The sequence below is a fragment of the Phascolarctos cinereus genome, unplaced genomic scaffold, assembly GCF_003287225.1.
Source record: "Phascolarctos cinereus isolate Bilbo 61053 unplaced genomic scaffold, phaCin_HiC Scaffold_9;HRSCAF=440, whole genome shotgun sequence".
Taxonomy (NCBI): domain Eukaryota; kingdom Metazoa; phylum Chordata; class Mammalia; order Diprotodontia; family Phascolarctidae; genus Phascolarctos; species Phascolarctos cinereus.
Genome location: NW_027556402.1, coordinates 228,505,059 through 228,521,196, shown reverse-complemented (window position 1 = coordinate 228,521,196; position 16,138 = coordinate 228,505,059). Strand labels below are relative to the sequence as shown.

The window sequence follows — 16,138 nt, the reverse complement described above, 5'->3', positions numbered from 1 at the left end:
TTCCCCAATTGATAAATGGTCAAAGGATATGAACAGACAGTTCTCAGATGAAGAAATTAAAGCCATCTATAGTCATATGAAAAAATGCTCTAAATCGTTATTGATTAGAGAAATGCAAATCAAAACAACTCTGAGGTACCACATCACACCTATCAGATTGGCCAACATGACAAAACAGGAAAATGATAAATGTTGGAGAGGATGTGGGAAAATTGGAATGCTAATACATTGTTGGTGGAGTTGTGAAATGATCCAACCATTTTGGAGAACAATTTGGAACTATGCCCAAAGGGCTACAAAAATGTGCATACCCTTTGATCCAGCAATAGCACTTCTAGGGCTATATCCCAAAGAGATCAAACAAATGGGAAAAGGACCCACATGTACAAAAATATTCATAGCAGCTCTTTTTGTGGTGGCAAAGAATTGGAAATTGAGAGGATGCCCATCAATTGGGGAATGGCTGAGCAAGTTGTGGTATATGAATGTAATGGAATACTATTGTGCTATAAGAAATGATGAACAGGCTGACTTCAGAAAAACCTGGAAAGACTTATATGGTCTGATGCTGAGTGAAGTGAGCAGAACCAAGAGGACTTTGTACACAATAACAGCCATGTTATGCAATGACTAAGAATGTTAAATTGAACCCTTCTCAGCATTATGAGGATCTAAGACATCTCCAGAGGCCTTGAGATGGAAAATGCTGTCCACATCCAAAGAAAGAACTATGGAAGTCTAGCTATCACGTATTTTTACCTTCTGTTGAGTTTTGTTTCATCTTTCTGATGGTTCTTCCTATTGGTTTTAATTTTTACTTACAACTTCACTAATGTGAAAATATGTTTAATGGGTATGTAAATGTAAAGCCTATGTCAGATTGTGCTGTCTTGGGAGGGTGGGGGGAGGAAAAGGGAGAAAAAATTTTCAACTCAAAAGCATATGGAAGAAAAAAAATAAAAACATAAATATATATATGTATATATATATATATATGTATATATATATATGTATATATATATATATATATAAACCATGGGAGCAACCACAAAAAAAAAATTTAGTTCCTACTATGTGCCAGGCACCATGATAATTGTTTGGGATTAAAACAAGAGAAAAAGACTGTCTGCTTTCATGGTTTATAGGAAAGGGTAGAGCTGTGATAGTATTGGGACGTAGTCATGGGAGTTTTAGGAAGCAGGAAAAATGAAATCACGCACTGTCCATGGACTTCCACACAGTCATAATGCATTAGAATTGAATAGATCTAGTTATGATCAACTCCTCCTGCTTGCCTCCATCTTCCTTTATAGGTGAGAAAATGAAGTTAAAGTACATTGCAGGAGGTCACTCCACTTGTAGGAGAGCCAAGACTAGAAAGTAGATCTCTTCATTGTTAGTGAAAACACAGGAACGTTTTGCCCTGGCACCAGGAGATGCCACTGAGGCCCTTGATTGTATTCTCTCTCTTCTGTCATGAGTGGCCAGAAAAGAGGTACAAGATCATGTGACTGGGAATAGAAATGAAGACCATGGAGATGAGAGCATTGGGGGTCACAACACCAACAAGATGGATGATGAGACACTTTCTCCAATCCTCACCAACTCTCAAAAACTCACTCAAAGAGGAATTTTGTACAAAAGGTAAAGGAGTTGCATCCATCTCCATGGGCCAAGACAATGAGAAGTATGACAAGGTTACAGCCTTATGAATTAAAAGCTGAAAATATTTAACCCTAACTTGTTTAGTAAGCACCTTCCCCTCCCAGTTCCTAAATGAGCTATTGACTTGTGGTCTGAGACCCACTCCACATTCCCTTGCTGCTGCTGCAGTCTTTGCTAGTGTACTCAGCCCTGTCCTCAACATCCCAACCTTCTACAGCAACAAGCAGAAGACCTCAACTCTGCCTACTCACTTTCAAAACCTGCTCTGCTTGGAATAGTGGCATGTTGTGCCTTGGGCAGGGAACCAGTATATCCTTGGGGTTTCACCGGGGCTGAAGGAATGGGGACCTGAGTCCAGCTGGGCCCACTTCTGTCCCCAAGAAGGACATAGGCCAATGAAAAGTATATTTCTCAATGTGGGAGGAGGCTGAGACTTCTTTGAGCTTCAGCACCCAGGGACTGTCCTGAAAGGGGAGTAAGTCAGAAAGTAGCAATAAGGAATATAAGGAAGAAAGACTAAAATTATCAAGGTGTCTTAAAGAAGAACCCTCAGTTTTGAAAAATGGAGTACAAGCAAATAAGTCCATAGGGTAGATATTAAAGTATAACGCAGAAGACTCTGTGAATTTCCAAAGAGCATAAATCCATAGAAAATGTTCCCAAATGGTAAAAAAAAATCAGAATTTTGAAAGAAACTAAAAAGGAAACAAATGACAGAATTTATGGCTCACACAGGAGAAATAATTAGCTTAATAGAAAAACTCGACTCCACAGTAGCGAATCTTTCCAAGACTTGCTAAGAATAAACAACTGATTGGGAATATAAATCTAATGAAGTGAAGGATGACACAGGAGAAGTAAAAAACAAAACAAAACAGCAGCACCATAATGCAAGAAATAATACGAGGAAACCGTCCAGAACTTCAGAATGTAGAAGACAAAATGCCAATCATAAGGATTTATAGATCGCTCCCAGAAATCGTAGGTTTACACCTGGAAGGGATCTTGGCAGTCATGTAGCCTGGCCTTGGGAGCCCCAAGAGATTAAGTGTTATGCCCAAAGTCACACAACGTAGCAGAGTCGGGATTCAACCCCAGACTATCTATTTCAGCCCATTTTCTCATTTAATAGATGAAGATACTGAGGCCTAAAGAGAAGTGACTTATCAGAGGTGTTGCTCATGAGAACAAACTCCAAACCTGAAAAAAAAGTTTTAGAAAGACATCTATTAGATTGTTTGGTAGAGGAGAGGGAACCAGAAAGGATGTGTGGCTCCCTCTCCCCAAGTTCTGGAAGGTTGAAATCATATAGGATTTTTACAAAGGTCACACACAAATCACATGTACTTCAAGCAGTTTCACAGAGAGGGCAACTTGAGAGCAAGGTAGATTGAGATGAGTATGAATAAATGTTGGGTGAGGCCAAAACACAAGGGAACCCAAAGCAGAAGATTGGGCGCACCCAAAATAAGAATGCTTTCAGTGGATCCAACACCTGGGGGAACCCAAAATATTTTGTAGTCATCTTAACTTTCCTAAAGAGTTACTGGGGTTGGGTGACATTCTGGGTGCAGATCACATAAAGCTGGATTTAAACAGCATAATAAGTTTCCCAAACAATATAATAAATCACATTTCCCATGAAGGTCACATCATACTGGATTTGAACCCGGATCCTCTGGTTCCCAGTCCAGTGCTTATTCCACTCCACCAAAACACCTTATTTTCTCCATCTCTTTTAACAGGTGTACTGAAGCCCTACACTTACCTTCTGTAGCCCTGAGGCTGTTCACTGGAAGAGGGATGGAAATCTTCCACTTAAAAGACCTGGAGAAAGATGAACTGGTAAAGAAAAGAATTTGGAAAAGAAAACATTCAGAAACCCAGATGCGTTAAAATTAAGACATCTTTGCCCCATTGCTTTTTATGTTAAACTAGGGTTGTAATATAATTCCATTACAATGTTGCTGTGACTGAGGGGCCAAATCCCCATCTAGTAGGGATCAGCCAACCTCTTACAAAAGAAAGGACCATCTCAACTGGCTTTCAATGAAATGTTGTGTTTTCCATTCAATGGTAAACACATGTATTAGCACAGTTTCCATCAGGGATGGCCAACACTCTCAAGTTATAGGGGTGGTTTCTTGAGCACCTGGAAAAGCCTCTCCTTTCCCTGTCTGCTTAAAGGATTCCTGAAATTCCTTCAATATGCATATAGACTAGCACCTTTAAGTAAACAGAGATGAAACTTTAAATGCAAATGGTCCTGGGAAAGGGAAAAAATTTTCTTCATTTCCCGCTAAAGTAAAAATGGCTAGTATCTCATGCATAAGAGCTACCACACCAGTCTAGGACCTCACCACTCCTTGCTTTGACTTTTACAGTAACCTACTAGCTGGTCTCCCAGATTCCAGTCTCTCCTCTTCCAGTGCACCTACCACACAGTTATCAAAATAATATTTCTAATACACAGGTCTTAGTTCTTCTACAAAAAAAATCTCCCCTGCCTCCCTGTTCCTTAAAAGTAAACTATACTCTCCTTTGCCTGGCATTTAAAGCTCTCTACAATCTGACTCCAATCTACTGTTGACTCCAAGCCTTCTTTCATGGTACTCCCCTACAACTCTGTGTTATAGCCAAACTAGGCACCTGGTTGTACCTCAATTTTGTCATGTACTCTACCTCTCTGTGCATTCTTACCGGCCATCACACTGTCCTTTCTCATGCCTGGAAAATATTCTCTCCTCATGTCTGTTTGTCAACATACTTTGGGTCATCAAGGTCCCACTCAGGTAGCATCTCCTTCATGTCATCTCCTGACTGACAGTAAGCCTCAGATTTTCTGAGTGCATTTGCGTGGATCTCTCCTTTACTTCTCTGTCATTCCACCCTTTATTAGGCCTATGGAACGACAGCATCACAGAATTTCACAGGTGGAAGGGACTTCTTATAGCCTGAGCCCTCCTCAAATGTAGGTCCCCAAAGCTCCACCTAGAGTCAAGGCAGAAGTTGGGTCAGCATCCATTCTCATGAACTCTAGATGCTGCTGCTTTTTTTTTTTAAGCCCTCATAAGAAAGCATATTGATTCAAACAAAAGTCATTAAATTAAAATAGAACAGCAAGGTAAATAAGAAGGAATTCCCCTTCCCCAGTACACATAGTAACAAACTTCCCCTGAAATTTCTTGTTTGAGAAGGAACACTTTTAGTGAATACACATGGCCGTGGGACTCTTGTGGGAAATACATATCTTGCTGCACCCACAAAGCTTCTGGTATCGTCCCCTGGGCTGTCTTTCCCACTGTGTTGCCATTCTTCCATTTCTTCCCTTATCTGCAGCTGTTCGTAAGTCTTCTTCCCACATAGGAATAGCCAGCTATCTTGTGAGAAAGCCCACAGCCCAAATCTATTTCACCACTTATGAGTTAGCTTCAACCAGCCAACAAAAAAACAACCGTTAGGTGGGCAAGATTTCCTTTTCAATTTAAAAAAAAAATTTTCATTAATGACTACTCATTTAAACTTCCCAGCTATTTGAGGAAAGTTGACAAAGTTCCTTTCAACTCTCATCATGCCTGTGGTAACTAGACCTGGACACGTAGATCACTTAAGAGCAGTTCTTAATCTTTTCTGGGGATGTAGTGGTCATCTTTGGCAGTCTAGTGAAGCCTAGGGAACCCTTTTCAGAATAATATTTTTAAATGCATAAAATAAAATATGCAGGATTACTAAAGAAACCAATTATATTTAAATGAAGATGTAATTTTTCCCATGCCAGTTCACCTGAAAAGATGTCCTGAAATCTATCCGCTGACCCCTGTCCTTAGACCCCAGGTTAATAACCCCTGTTTTAGGGTCTCACTCTGTCAAAACTCGAGGAGTGAGCTGAAACTGCAGACCTTTGTCCAGTGTTCGCCGGCCTTCCTAACTGGACATCTCTCCTTCCTCCTTCCTTCAGGTCTCAGCTAAGATGTAGCCTTCTACAAGAAGCCTTTCCCAGTTCCCCTTAATGGTAATGCCTTCCTTCTGAGATTACCCCCACTATATCCTGCACATGTCTTGTTCACGTGTAATTCTTTGCATATTTTTGGACTGTGAGCTCCTTGAGGGTAGGGGCCATTCCTGCCTTTCTTTGTATCTCCAGCACTTAGTACAGTACCTGGCACATAAAGGCATTGGATTAAATGTTAGCTGATTGACTGACTGATTGATTGACCCAGTCTAATATTCTCTCTACCTGGGAGAAATTTGTTTTAAAAGAATAAAACCAAAAGAGACTGTTAATTGCACAACCAGAAAGGATGTTTTAATAAAAATCTGCAGCGAAGAGAAACTGAACCACAAAATTCCAATCATGATCAATTTATTAGCAAGGCTAATGATTGCCAATAAAAGAGGCCAATAGACGCTCTTTAGCCAGAGACACATCGGACAGTCAGAGCAGCTTTTTGTACAGTTGGTCACTATGTAAGGTCCAGTGATGAAAACTAAACTAACACTCTGCTTGGTCTATATCAGAGGGCAGGGTGGGCTTACATTTGCACTGACTCACACAAGAGTATCTTCAGGAACCATGGCAATGGGAAAAACACAGTGTCAATCAACATCTTCTAGAAAGCCCTGTGGCAGCCCTTAGTCCAGAGTGGTCCAGTTATAGGCTCACTACCAGGCAGAACATCTTATAACCACGTCAACTCATCCTCCCTCCTCCCTTCCGAGGTAAGATAGATTGAGTCTAGGCTTTAGCCCATGGAAATGGAGAAGTTAAACTCTTATAAATTCTAATACTAAAGCTTATAAAATTAAATCTAACTCTAATCTGTAAGTACTAGATATAATTCTCAATTGATACTTTATACATAATACAAAAAAGTGGGATATCAGTTTTCGATTTCACAGGGGTAGACTCCCAGAATTACTTGGAACCCCCCTCTCTATGAGAATTTCCTGCCTGTCCCTCCCCAAATTCTTTAGATGAGCTATTTAGTGCTATAGAGAGGAAAGGTAGTGTTTTATTCTCCTTCCAATGTCTCAATGTGATGTCTCTTGTAGCACAGCCTCCTAGTTCATCATCTCCCCAGCCATCTCTAGATTTCTGTTAATATTGGAGGCCTCCTCTAGAGAATAATTCTTCTCCCTGATTGCCACTGCCACTCTCTGGCTCTTTTTCCTTCCCTTCCCGCTTAGTCTTCTTCACTCATCAGCCATATCCTTTGCCAAATATCCCTTCATGGAAGAATGCTATTTGATTTTTCTTCAGTTCATCGAATGGAGGAGGGAGGGTTCAAGAAGACTAAATCCCAACTTCAGCTATACTTTTTGGAGTCCATGTTGGATGCCCAACATAGGTTAGAAGATCCTTGAAAAACAAAGCTTGTCATTTCTTATTCAACCCATATTAAGAACTTAATTGAATAGAGTTTATTTAAATGAAATAAAGCCTAACTGGAGATTAGTCTACCCACACTCTGGTTCCAGCCTTGTCATTAATTGCCTGTGCAATCTCAGGCAAGTCCCTTCCCCTCTGGGCTTTGATTTCCACAGTTCTAAAGTAAAGGTTTTGGACTAGGTGGCAAATAAGATTCCTTTCAGCTCTCCCAGGGCTTGGTTCAATGTTCTGAGGGCTCTCCCAGCTCCAGCATTCTATGCTCCCTATTATTCTAAGCCCCCTCCCAGCTGTGATATTCTAGGTGATTTTTTAGGCACCTCCCAGCTCTAAGTTCTCCATGCTAAGTTTCTTTTCACCACTAACATCATGAGTTTTCCTGAAGAGGAAAAAGGTGCAGAAAGAGGAGGCTGGATCTCCATCTACTTGCAATTCAACCCAGTTCAGTTGAGTTCAGCAAGCATTTGTTGGGTCTGCTGTACTTGAGGAACTGTCCCTGGCACTGGACAAACACAAAGACAAAAGGAAAAAACTAACCCTGCCTTCAAGGAACCTTCATTGTGCCAAAGAGATGCAATGCATATAAATAAATCTCAGATAATTGGAGAAGGCTGTGACTTCTAAGTCTGACCCTGGTTCCCATGAACAATTCTGACCAGTCTTGATTAGTTTTAAACATTTCATCTCTGTGTTTTCCCATCTTCTTATAGTAAAAACAAATGATTAACACCCAAAGTTTAGTGCCCATGACTCAGTGAAGGAAATGCACTGATTTCAATGAATCTTTTTTGTCTCAGTAGAACCTAAATGTTCAGATTAACTTAATATCCTCTCTGCTGGAACTGGTCCTATAACAAGTACATTTTGGCTAAACTAGTCCAATCCTGTTTCTGTAGACTTTGAGGCAGTTTAGACTAGTGAAAAGAGTACTGTATTTGGAGTCAGTGGACCTGAGCTCCAACACTGATTCTAAAACTATGTGACCAAGTCATTTGACCTCTCTAAGTTTCTGTTTTTCCTCACCTATAAATTGAGGGGATTGGGCTAGATAAAAGCTAAGTTTCCCCCAACTCTAAATCCTATGATTATAATGCCAGAAAACTCAGCTTTGTTCAACAGTACCTGTACTGTGGTTCTTTTGCCTTTTTACTCAGGGTTATTGGGTGTAGTGCTACTTTAATTCTGGAGCTATATAAGTATATAAGATGGATGTATGATGATATTAAAAGACAATAGATTTTAGTATAATTTTATACTAAAAGTTTCTCTTAATATAGAGGAGATTGAATTTCCTTTGCTATATTCTTATTTGGAAAGACTAAGTTATTATAACAAAAGCTCTCTTATCATCTAGAAGTCAAGCTTTTTTGCTCTTTTAATCCAATCCAGTAAGTATTTGTTACGTGCCTGCTATGTGCCAGACCCTGCTAATAAGCATATTCTTCTTTTCACATAAACTTATTCCATATAATAACACAGAGGAAGCAACTGAGATAGAACAGTTAGACTAAACTGTAATTCTATTTGGGAAAAGAGAAGGCTGGTATTCAAGGTGGATGGGATGATAATAACCGATGCTGGAAAGAAGACAAATCTGCTTACCTTTCATTTGGCTGGTTTTCTCTGCCAAGGAGAATGAACTTTGCACTAAAACAGCTAGAGCAAAGACGGTACCTGTTTCCTAAAATAAGAAAAGAGATTGATGATGATAACGATGATGATGTACCTAGTTGTCCTTGGTGAACTCCAGTCATGCCAGACTCAACTTACTTCCTCTTTTGTTACCAGCCTGGTAGAGCAGGGTGACGCTCTAATATAGTTTCCCTTTGTTGTTGTTCGCTCGTTGTCAGTTGTGTCTCACTCTGTGATCCCATTTGGAGTTTTCTTTGCAAAGACACTGGAGTGGTCGGCCATTTCCTGCTCCAGCTCATTTTACAATGAGGAAACTGAGGCAAACAGGGTGAAGTGACTTGCCCAGGGTCACACAGCTTATAAATTTCTGAGGCTAGAATTGAAATCAGGTTTTCCTGACTTCTGGTCCATCATTTAATTTAGACCCAGCCCTCAGAGGGGAAGCTAAGTGGCTCAGTGGATAGAGTGCTGAGCCTGAAGTCAGAAAAACTCATCTTCATGAGTTCAAATCTGGCCTCAGACACTTATTAGATGTATGACCCTGGGTGAGTCACTTAACTCTAATTATTTCAGTTTCTTCATCTACAGAATGACCTGGAGAAGGAAACAGCAAACCATATCTAGTATCAAAGAAAAGCCCAGATGGGGTCAGAGAGAGTTAGGCATGAGTGAACAACGAAAATCTCTCAGAGGGAGACAATGAGGCTCAGAGTCTAGAGATTTGTCCAGTGAATTCCATTCTCTTGATCCATGCTTGATACCCTTTCCATATCCCATTCATCCCCCAAGAGGCCATGAACCACATTTTGAGGACCTCTGATTTCACCTATCAGCTCTTTAAGTTTTCTCATCTATAAAATGAAAAAGTTTGACGAGATAATCTCTAACGTATCTTCCAACTTTAAAATGCTTTGTTGCTATACTCTCACACATTCTCAGTACTCTACCATGCCTCCAGATGGAGAACAACTCATTGTTTCTTTTACAGGCATATGTGTCCTGTGAAGAATAGCGGAACAACCCTAAAGTGATCATCACTGAACAGAAAAAAAGCAACTCCTCCTCAATCATTTATCCTCAGAAGAATCCAGACCTTTTGAGCCATGTACAAGACAGAGAGTAAGCAGAAGAATCAATTCATTCAATGCACAAAAGATGTTCACAACACAGGCAAAATTGGCCTCTAGCTGCTTTTTAGGCCTTATTTATAGTAAATGGGTTTGTAATTTTATTTTCTGTTCAGTTACTTAGTGGGAATAGCATGCCCACCAACATCCTGATTTCAACTCCATATGATTTTCAGAACGTTTTATAGGCTTGGAAAGTTCTAAGGACTTTTGATTGATTCTTTATGCCCACGTGTCTGAGTTGGGAGGATTATGGCCCTTCTGCTGTAAGTATGGGGTTACAGACTGTGATATGGGAAAGTTTCCATATCTAATACAAGGAAACCCATTGGAATACTCAGAATTGGAAATAGTGAATCACATAACTTATTCTGAGAACAAAGACAGGTGTAGCTATAACACTTCCTTCTTAGGTTTGCTTAAAGGCAAGATAGCCACTTCAAGTGAATTTTTTTGAAAGCTACTTTGCTATTGTTTTAAATAAAACATTAAAGAAACATCCCCCAAACAAATATGAATGGTTCTCTCTACATGCCAAGATAATTCCTTTCTTCTGAGCTGTAAATCCTTAGGTATGAGGATCCTTTTTTATCCCACATTCCCCACTTCTTTTTCCAAAATCATGACTAACCCATTGCCACCATTAGCCACCAAATCCCTTCGCTCTTCTTTCTGCTCAGCTCTGATTTTAGGATCCTATGGGGCTATTATGCCTGGAGCCAGGGTGGTTGTAAGTAAACCTCATATTTGGGTGGAGGAAGAATCACTTAAAGAGTCAAAGGAAAGGCAGGAGAAAGAAAAAGCCTCCAAAGCTGAAGATGCTTCTCAGGAAATTCTGTAAGTACCCAGTGTGGTCAAAGGACCTCAACCAGTTTGGCTTGGGGGTTGAGGGAGGGAGGTAATTTTGCTCATTCCATTTAATTAGTTTTCTAAGAAGAGGTCTTTAAAACATTCTAAGTGTGTTAGATATTTAACGTCAGATGAAATTATGGAATTGTTCAAAATCTGACTAGTTTGGATAATGAAACTGGACATTGGCTTTTTAAAAAGTCCAATAAGATTTATCTATGTATTAGGAGTACTCCTTTCAAGAATTCGTAGAATCATAGAACTTGAAAGAACTTGAGAAATTATGAAATCCAGCTCCTTCTTTTAATAGATGAGAAGATGGAGTTTCACTGAGGTGAAGTGACTAGCTTAAAGGCACATTTATTAAGTGGAAGCTCTAGACCTCTAGACTAAGGTCCTTGACTCTCAAGTCCCATGTGCTTTCCTCTATACCACAGTTCATTTCTTTTTCTTTTCCTCCAGTGTTTGCTTATCAAGACATCAAGACAGCTGTCTTGATAATTGGGGTTTTGTTTTTGGTTTTGTGTGTGTGTGTGTGTGTGTGTGTGTTTGGTCTTAACTTATCTCCAAAGTAGGCATGACTATGTAGTTCTTGGACAAACAAATCTCACTAAGCTAACATAACAGGTCATTTATCATCTTAGTAATGAGGAAGTTCCATTTATATTTTGTTGGTTCCAAACTCAAAGGGGCCAGTTTTTTTTACCACAGCCCAAAAGGAAGTCAGACTTCCATGAGAACTTAAATGCCACATTGTGTCTGGCCAATGTTTTACCCAGTCTGAAAATTTGTCTTACACCAAAGAAAGCATGTTTGTTTGTTTTTTGAGAGAGTATGTCAGTTGCCTAATCCTCTGTTTAAAAGTGGCCCATGAACATCCCTAACGTCCTTTTCATATGCCATTTAACTTCATTTTTACTTAAAGGATACACTCCCTTTCAAGTTGCGAGTTATCTTTCACTTTAAAAAGAAAAAAAATAATATTGAGAAGAAAGGCTAGAGGAGGTGGAGGAGCTTGGTCATAGAATCATTGTGTTTTAGAGTTGGAGGAGATTATAGAGATTATGTACCTTCCACTCAGTGGAATCCCATCTACAGTGTCGCAGAAGGTGTTTATCCAGTGTCTGCTCAAACACATCCAGTTTTCTGTCCCCACAAGGTGGCCAATTCCATTGTTGGACAGCTCTCTTTGGACAGTTGTTGGACAGCTCTCAAGAGCTACTTCGAGGACAATGCCTTTAATTCTGCCTCAGGAGAACTTTGTAGCTACACAGTTTAAGTCTAGCCTTGTTTTCCAAAGATGACCATTCATAGAGTTAAGGACAGCTATGATACCTTCTGATGTCTTCTCTTTGTCACATTGAACACATAGTTACTTAAGCCTCTTCATGCGTTAAAACCATAGACTTACAAGAGCCACCTAAGTCCAACCCCCACATCTAATTAAAAAAAATTTTTTTTTTGGCTAGTCAATGGGGTTAAGTGACTTGCCCAGGGTCACATAGCTAGTAAGTGTTATGTGTCTGAGGCCAAATTTGAACTCAGCTCCTCCTGAATCCAGGGCCAGTGCTCTATCTACTGCACCACCTAGCTCCCCACCCAACTCCCTCATTTTAGAGACCAGACTCTAGGACTCCTTCCTCCTACTCTGGGGTGATTTCATATAACATTGCCTTCTTTCCTCTCTGACCTCTTGGTAGCATTTCTATCTTCTGTTATTCCCTTCTCTCTTCTTTTGGATTTGAAGAACTTATTTGGTTCTCCTTTTACTTCTTGAACTCCTGTTTTCTTCACAGGCTTTGTATCATCTTGTTGATCCTTTTAAGTGAGTGCTAGCAAAGGCTCTGTCTTCAATCCTCTTCACTTCTCCTCTTGATAATTGTATTCACTTTGAATCAAGTTGCCTCCAATAAAGTGATTCTCAGACTTACCAGTGCTTAGCCCAGTGCCTGCCATATGATCATAAATGCTTGTTGACTGGCTGATGTGCTGTTATTCACCATCCTTGACCTCTTTCACCAGCTCTAGACCCACATCTGTAACTGTCCATAAGATAGTTTTCTCTGAAAGGGTGATTGGCTCTTCAAATGTGCATTGTCCCAAACCCAACATATTCTTTCCTTCCTTATGATTTTGCAGTTTCCTTCACTGCTCCTACCATTCACCTTGTTGCACAAGTACAGATCCTTATTGTTTTATCCTCCTCTTCCAGCTTTTTATATCTAGTTACTAAGTCCTGTAGGTTGTATCACTACAAATATCTCTTGCAACTAACTGTCTTTCCTCCTTTTCCACTACTGCCATCTATCTGGACTAATTCAATAACCTGCTAATAGTATTTTAGCCTCCACTCTCTCTCCCTGTTTTCCCTCCTCAAAGCTGGCCTCCACACAACTCATCCTTATGCATAGATACAGTCTATAATTGCAATTTCAATTTAATTTTCAATAAATTTCAATTAAACCTGGAATTCAAGATCTTCCCCAGTTTGGCCAAACTTTTCAGCTTTATTTAATGTGCTTCTGCTTCTCAGACTCGATAATCATCCCAAATGGGGCTAACCCCAAATACTCCCTTCTTCTCAACTTCTCTTTTACTGCAGGGAGTGCCTCCCAGAACCTCAGACTCACAATCTCAGTGTCATCTTTGACTCTTCACTCACACTCATCCCAAAATCCCAACTGTTCCTGAGTCTTATCATTTCTACCTTTGCAACATCTTGTATCTATGTCTCCTTCTCTTGAACAATACAGATACCACCTTGGTGCAAACCACATTTATCACCTTTCTCCTGGACTACTACAATTACTGGTGGTTAGTATCCCGGCCTCAAGTCTTTCTCCATTCCATCCACCTCTACCTACCAAAATGCTGTAACTGAAATTGGGTCTCACCATCTCTCCCCCACCGTTCCAACACAGGAAACTCAAGCAGCTCCCTATTAATTTCATGATAAAATATAAAATCCTCTCTTGGTTTTTTGAAGCCCTTCACAACCTGGCCCTTTCCTACTTTTCCCGTCTTTTCATATTTTACTCTCATCTTTTCATACTTTATTCCAATTCTTCTCAAATCTAGCAACACTGGCCTTTTGGCTATTCCTCACACAGGACGCTCCATCTTCCACCTCCATTCCTTTATTACTGGCTGTTCTCCGTGCCTAGTATGTTCTTACTCCTCATTTCCATCTCTAATTTCTCTGGCTTCCTTCAAGAATCAGCTCAAATCTCATCTTCTGCGGGAAGCCTTTCTTGCCTCTTCAATCCCCTTCATCTCCTCCACTGTTGTTGTTCAGTCATTTCTCAATTATGTCTAACTCTTTGTGGCCCCATTTGGGGTTTTTTTGGCAAAGATAAGTGGTTTTCCATTTCCTTTTCCAGCTCATTTTGCCCAGAAGGAAACTGAGGCAAATAAGGTTAAGTGCCTTGTCCAGGGTCACACAGCCAGTAAGTATCTGAGGCTAGATTTGAACTTGTGAAGATGAGTCTTCCAGATTCTAGGCCTAACACTCTATCCATTGTACCACTTAGTTGCCACCCATACCCTCCATTAGTGCCTTCTTTCTGAGATTATTCCCATTTATCCTGTGTACACAAAATGCACACACAGTATATGCATACATACACACATATGTGTGTCTATATTATATGCATATAGTTATTTGCATATTGCCATTAGAGTATGAGCTCCTTGAGGGAAGAGATAATTTTTGCTTTTCTTTGTCCTCCCAATGCTTAGCACAGTGCCTCTCACAAAGTAAGCACTTAATAAATGCTCATCAACTAACAGAGTAATAATAATAGGAACAACAACTACTATCACTTGTATAGAGCTTTTAGGTCTGCAAAGTTCTTTATGAATGTTAACTTTCACGCCCTACACACCCTGTAGTTTCCAATTTATGTATCTTTGTTCACAGTTCCTGTGGACTGGAACGCTCCATCTTACCTCTCTGAATGAACTCTTACTCCTCATTTAAATGTTCTCTGCTTTTCACATCCTCCTTCGTCTCTCATCAGACCCTATTTATACTTTGCACCAATCTCAGTGCTTTTCCTCAGGATTTAGAGATTCTTGCCTAGAGATGTTTAACACCACAAAAAATGGATGGATTGGAATGTGATCATTAGTGAGGGCAGAAATTAAGACCAGAAGATGTTTCTCATCTTCCTTTGGGCCCTGGGGGTCTGTGGCCAATAGAAATAGGCATAACATGGAGCCAAGAAAAGTAGGACTCACTGTGGGACCAGGGTTCTGAAACAGTAAACATCTATTAAGTACCTACCATTTATTATTATAAATTATCATAGTATTATAAATGATATTATTTATTAAGTACCCCAGGCACTGTGCTAAGCACACACTCTCCATCTCCATTTCACTGGAACTGAGACTTGCATAATGAACTTTATCACTTCATTAGTGACATAGATCAGAGTCAAGATGGGTTGCAAAGAACAGCCCAGAACTGACTCTCTTTTTGTCTTCACTGCCCATCAGGCATCAGCCTAGCACACTGCCTTATTAGCCACAAATTAAACCTCCAGGCTCTCCAGGAGAAGCTTGTCAGGCCCTTGCTTAATAAATTGAATTAGGAATAAAAATGCTCGGTTTCTATTTTCCTTGTTATGAAAATACAGTGCACTGCCTACACGCTCATCGAAATGTGCCAGGTCTGGGGTGGGGGAAGCAAGGCTGCACTTTCTTTAGACTCCATTAGGTGGCACTGTTGCTTTCTTTAAGGCAGAAGGGACTGGATCCGGCTGAAGTTTTCAATAGCCATCAGTCAGTAAAGAAGTAATTGTCCCATGTTCTGCTGTACTGATGCAGGCCGCCAGCGTAGGCCTAAATGAGTCATCTGGATGGAGAGGTCATCTCTTCCTCTTCCTGCAGGAGAGGATCCCGAGCCCCGAAGAAGTCCAGTGATTTGCCCAAGGCCGTTCAGGTCGTAGGCCTCACAGCTGGGATTTCAAAGAATGGGAGCACTTCAGAATCAGAGCCTCTAAGTGGATCCATGCCCCAGTCCCCAAAGGATCCCCACTACCCAACAAGTAACCATCCATCCTCCACTCAAGGGACCCCAGTGAGGAAGGGAATTCACATTGTGTGTTATCCCCCTTGTTGGGGGCTCTTTGAGAGCAGGGAGTGTCTTTTACCTCTCATTGATTGCATCCCCCACCTCTGAGCAAAGTGGCTGGCACACAGTAGGTGCTTAATAAATGCTTGTTGACTTGCCATTCCAAAGCTGCCCATTTTACTTATTCAAATCCAACTCATCCGACTCTAAATCTGGTTCTCTATTCCGCAGCTCCCTGGTATTTCCCAACTACTCATAACTTCTCCCAGAAACCTTGTCTATTGGGCATATGTAGCTTTGAGTTATTTAGGTATATCGGTCACTTTTCAGGCCCCTTTCCCCTACCACTATTAATGCCTTCCCTGTGAGATTACTTTCCATTACACTCTATTTACTTTAGAT

The 16,138-nt window shown here is 40.4% G+C and overlaps 1 protein-coding gene across 1 annotated transcript in view; it reads left to right on the top strand.

Moving 5' to 3' along the window:
- Positions 1–1,570: 1,570 nt before the first annotated feature.
- Positions 1,571–16,138, top strand: part of DCDC1 (doublecortin domain containing 1) — a 66,450-nt gene continuing 51,882 nt past the window's right edge. The window contains 4 exon segments of the mRNA XM_078148871.1: positions 1,571–1,644; positions 3,411–3,510; positions 4,565–4,598; positions 10,491–10,647. Of these exon segments, the coding sequence (XP_078004997.1) occupies positions 1,571–1,644; positions 3,411–3,510; positions 4,565–4,598; positions 10,491–10,647 (365 nt within the window).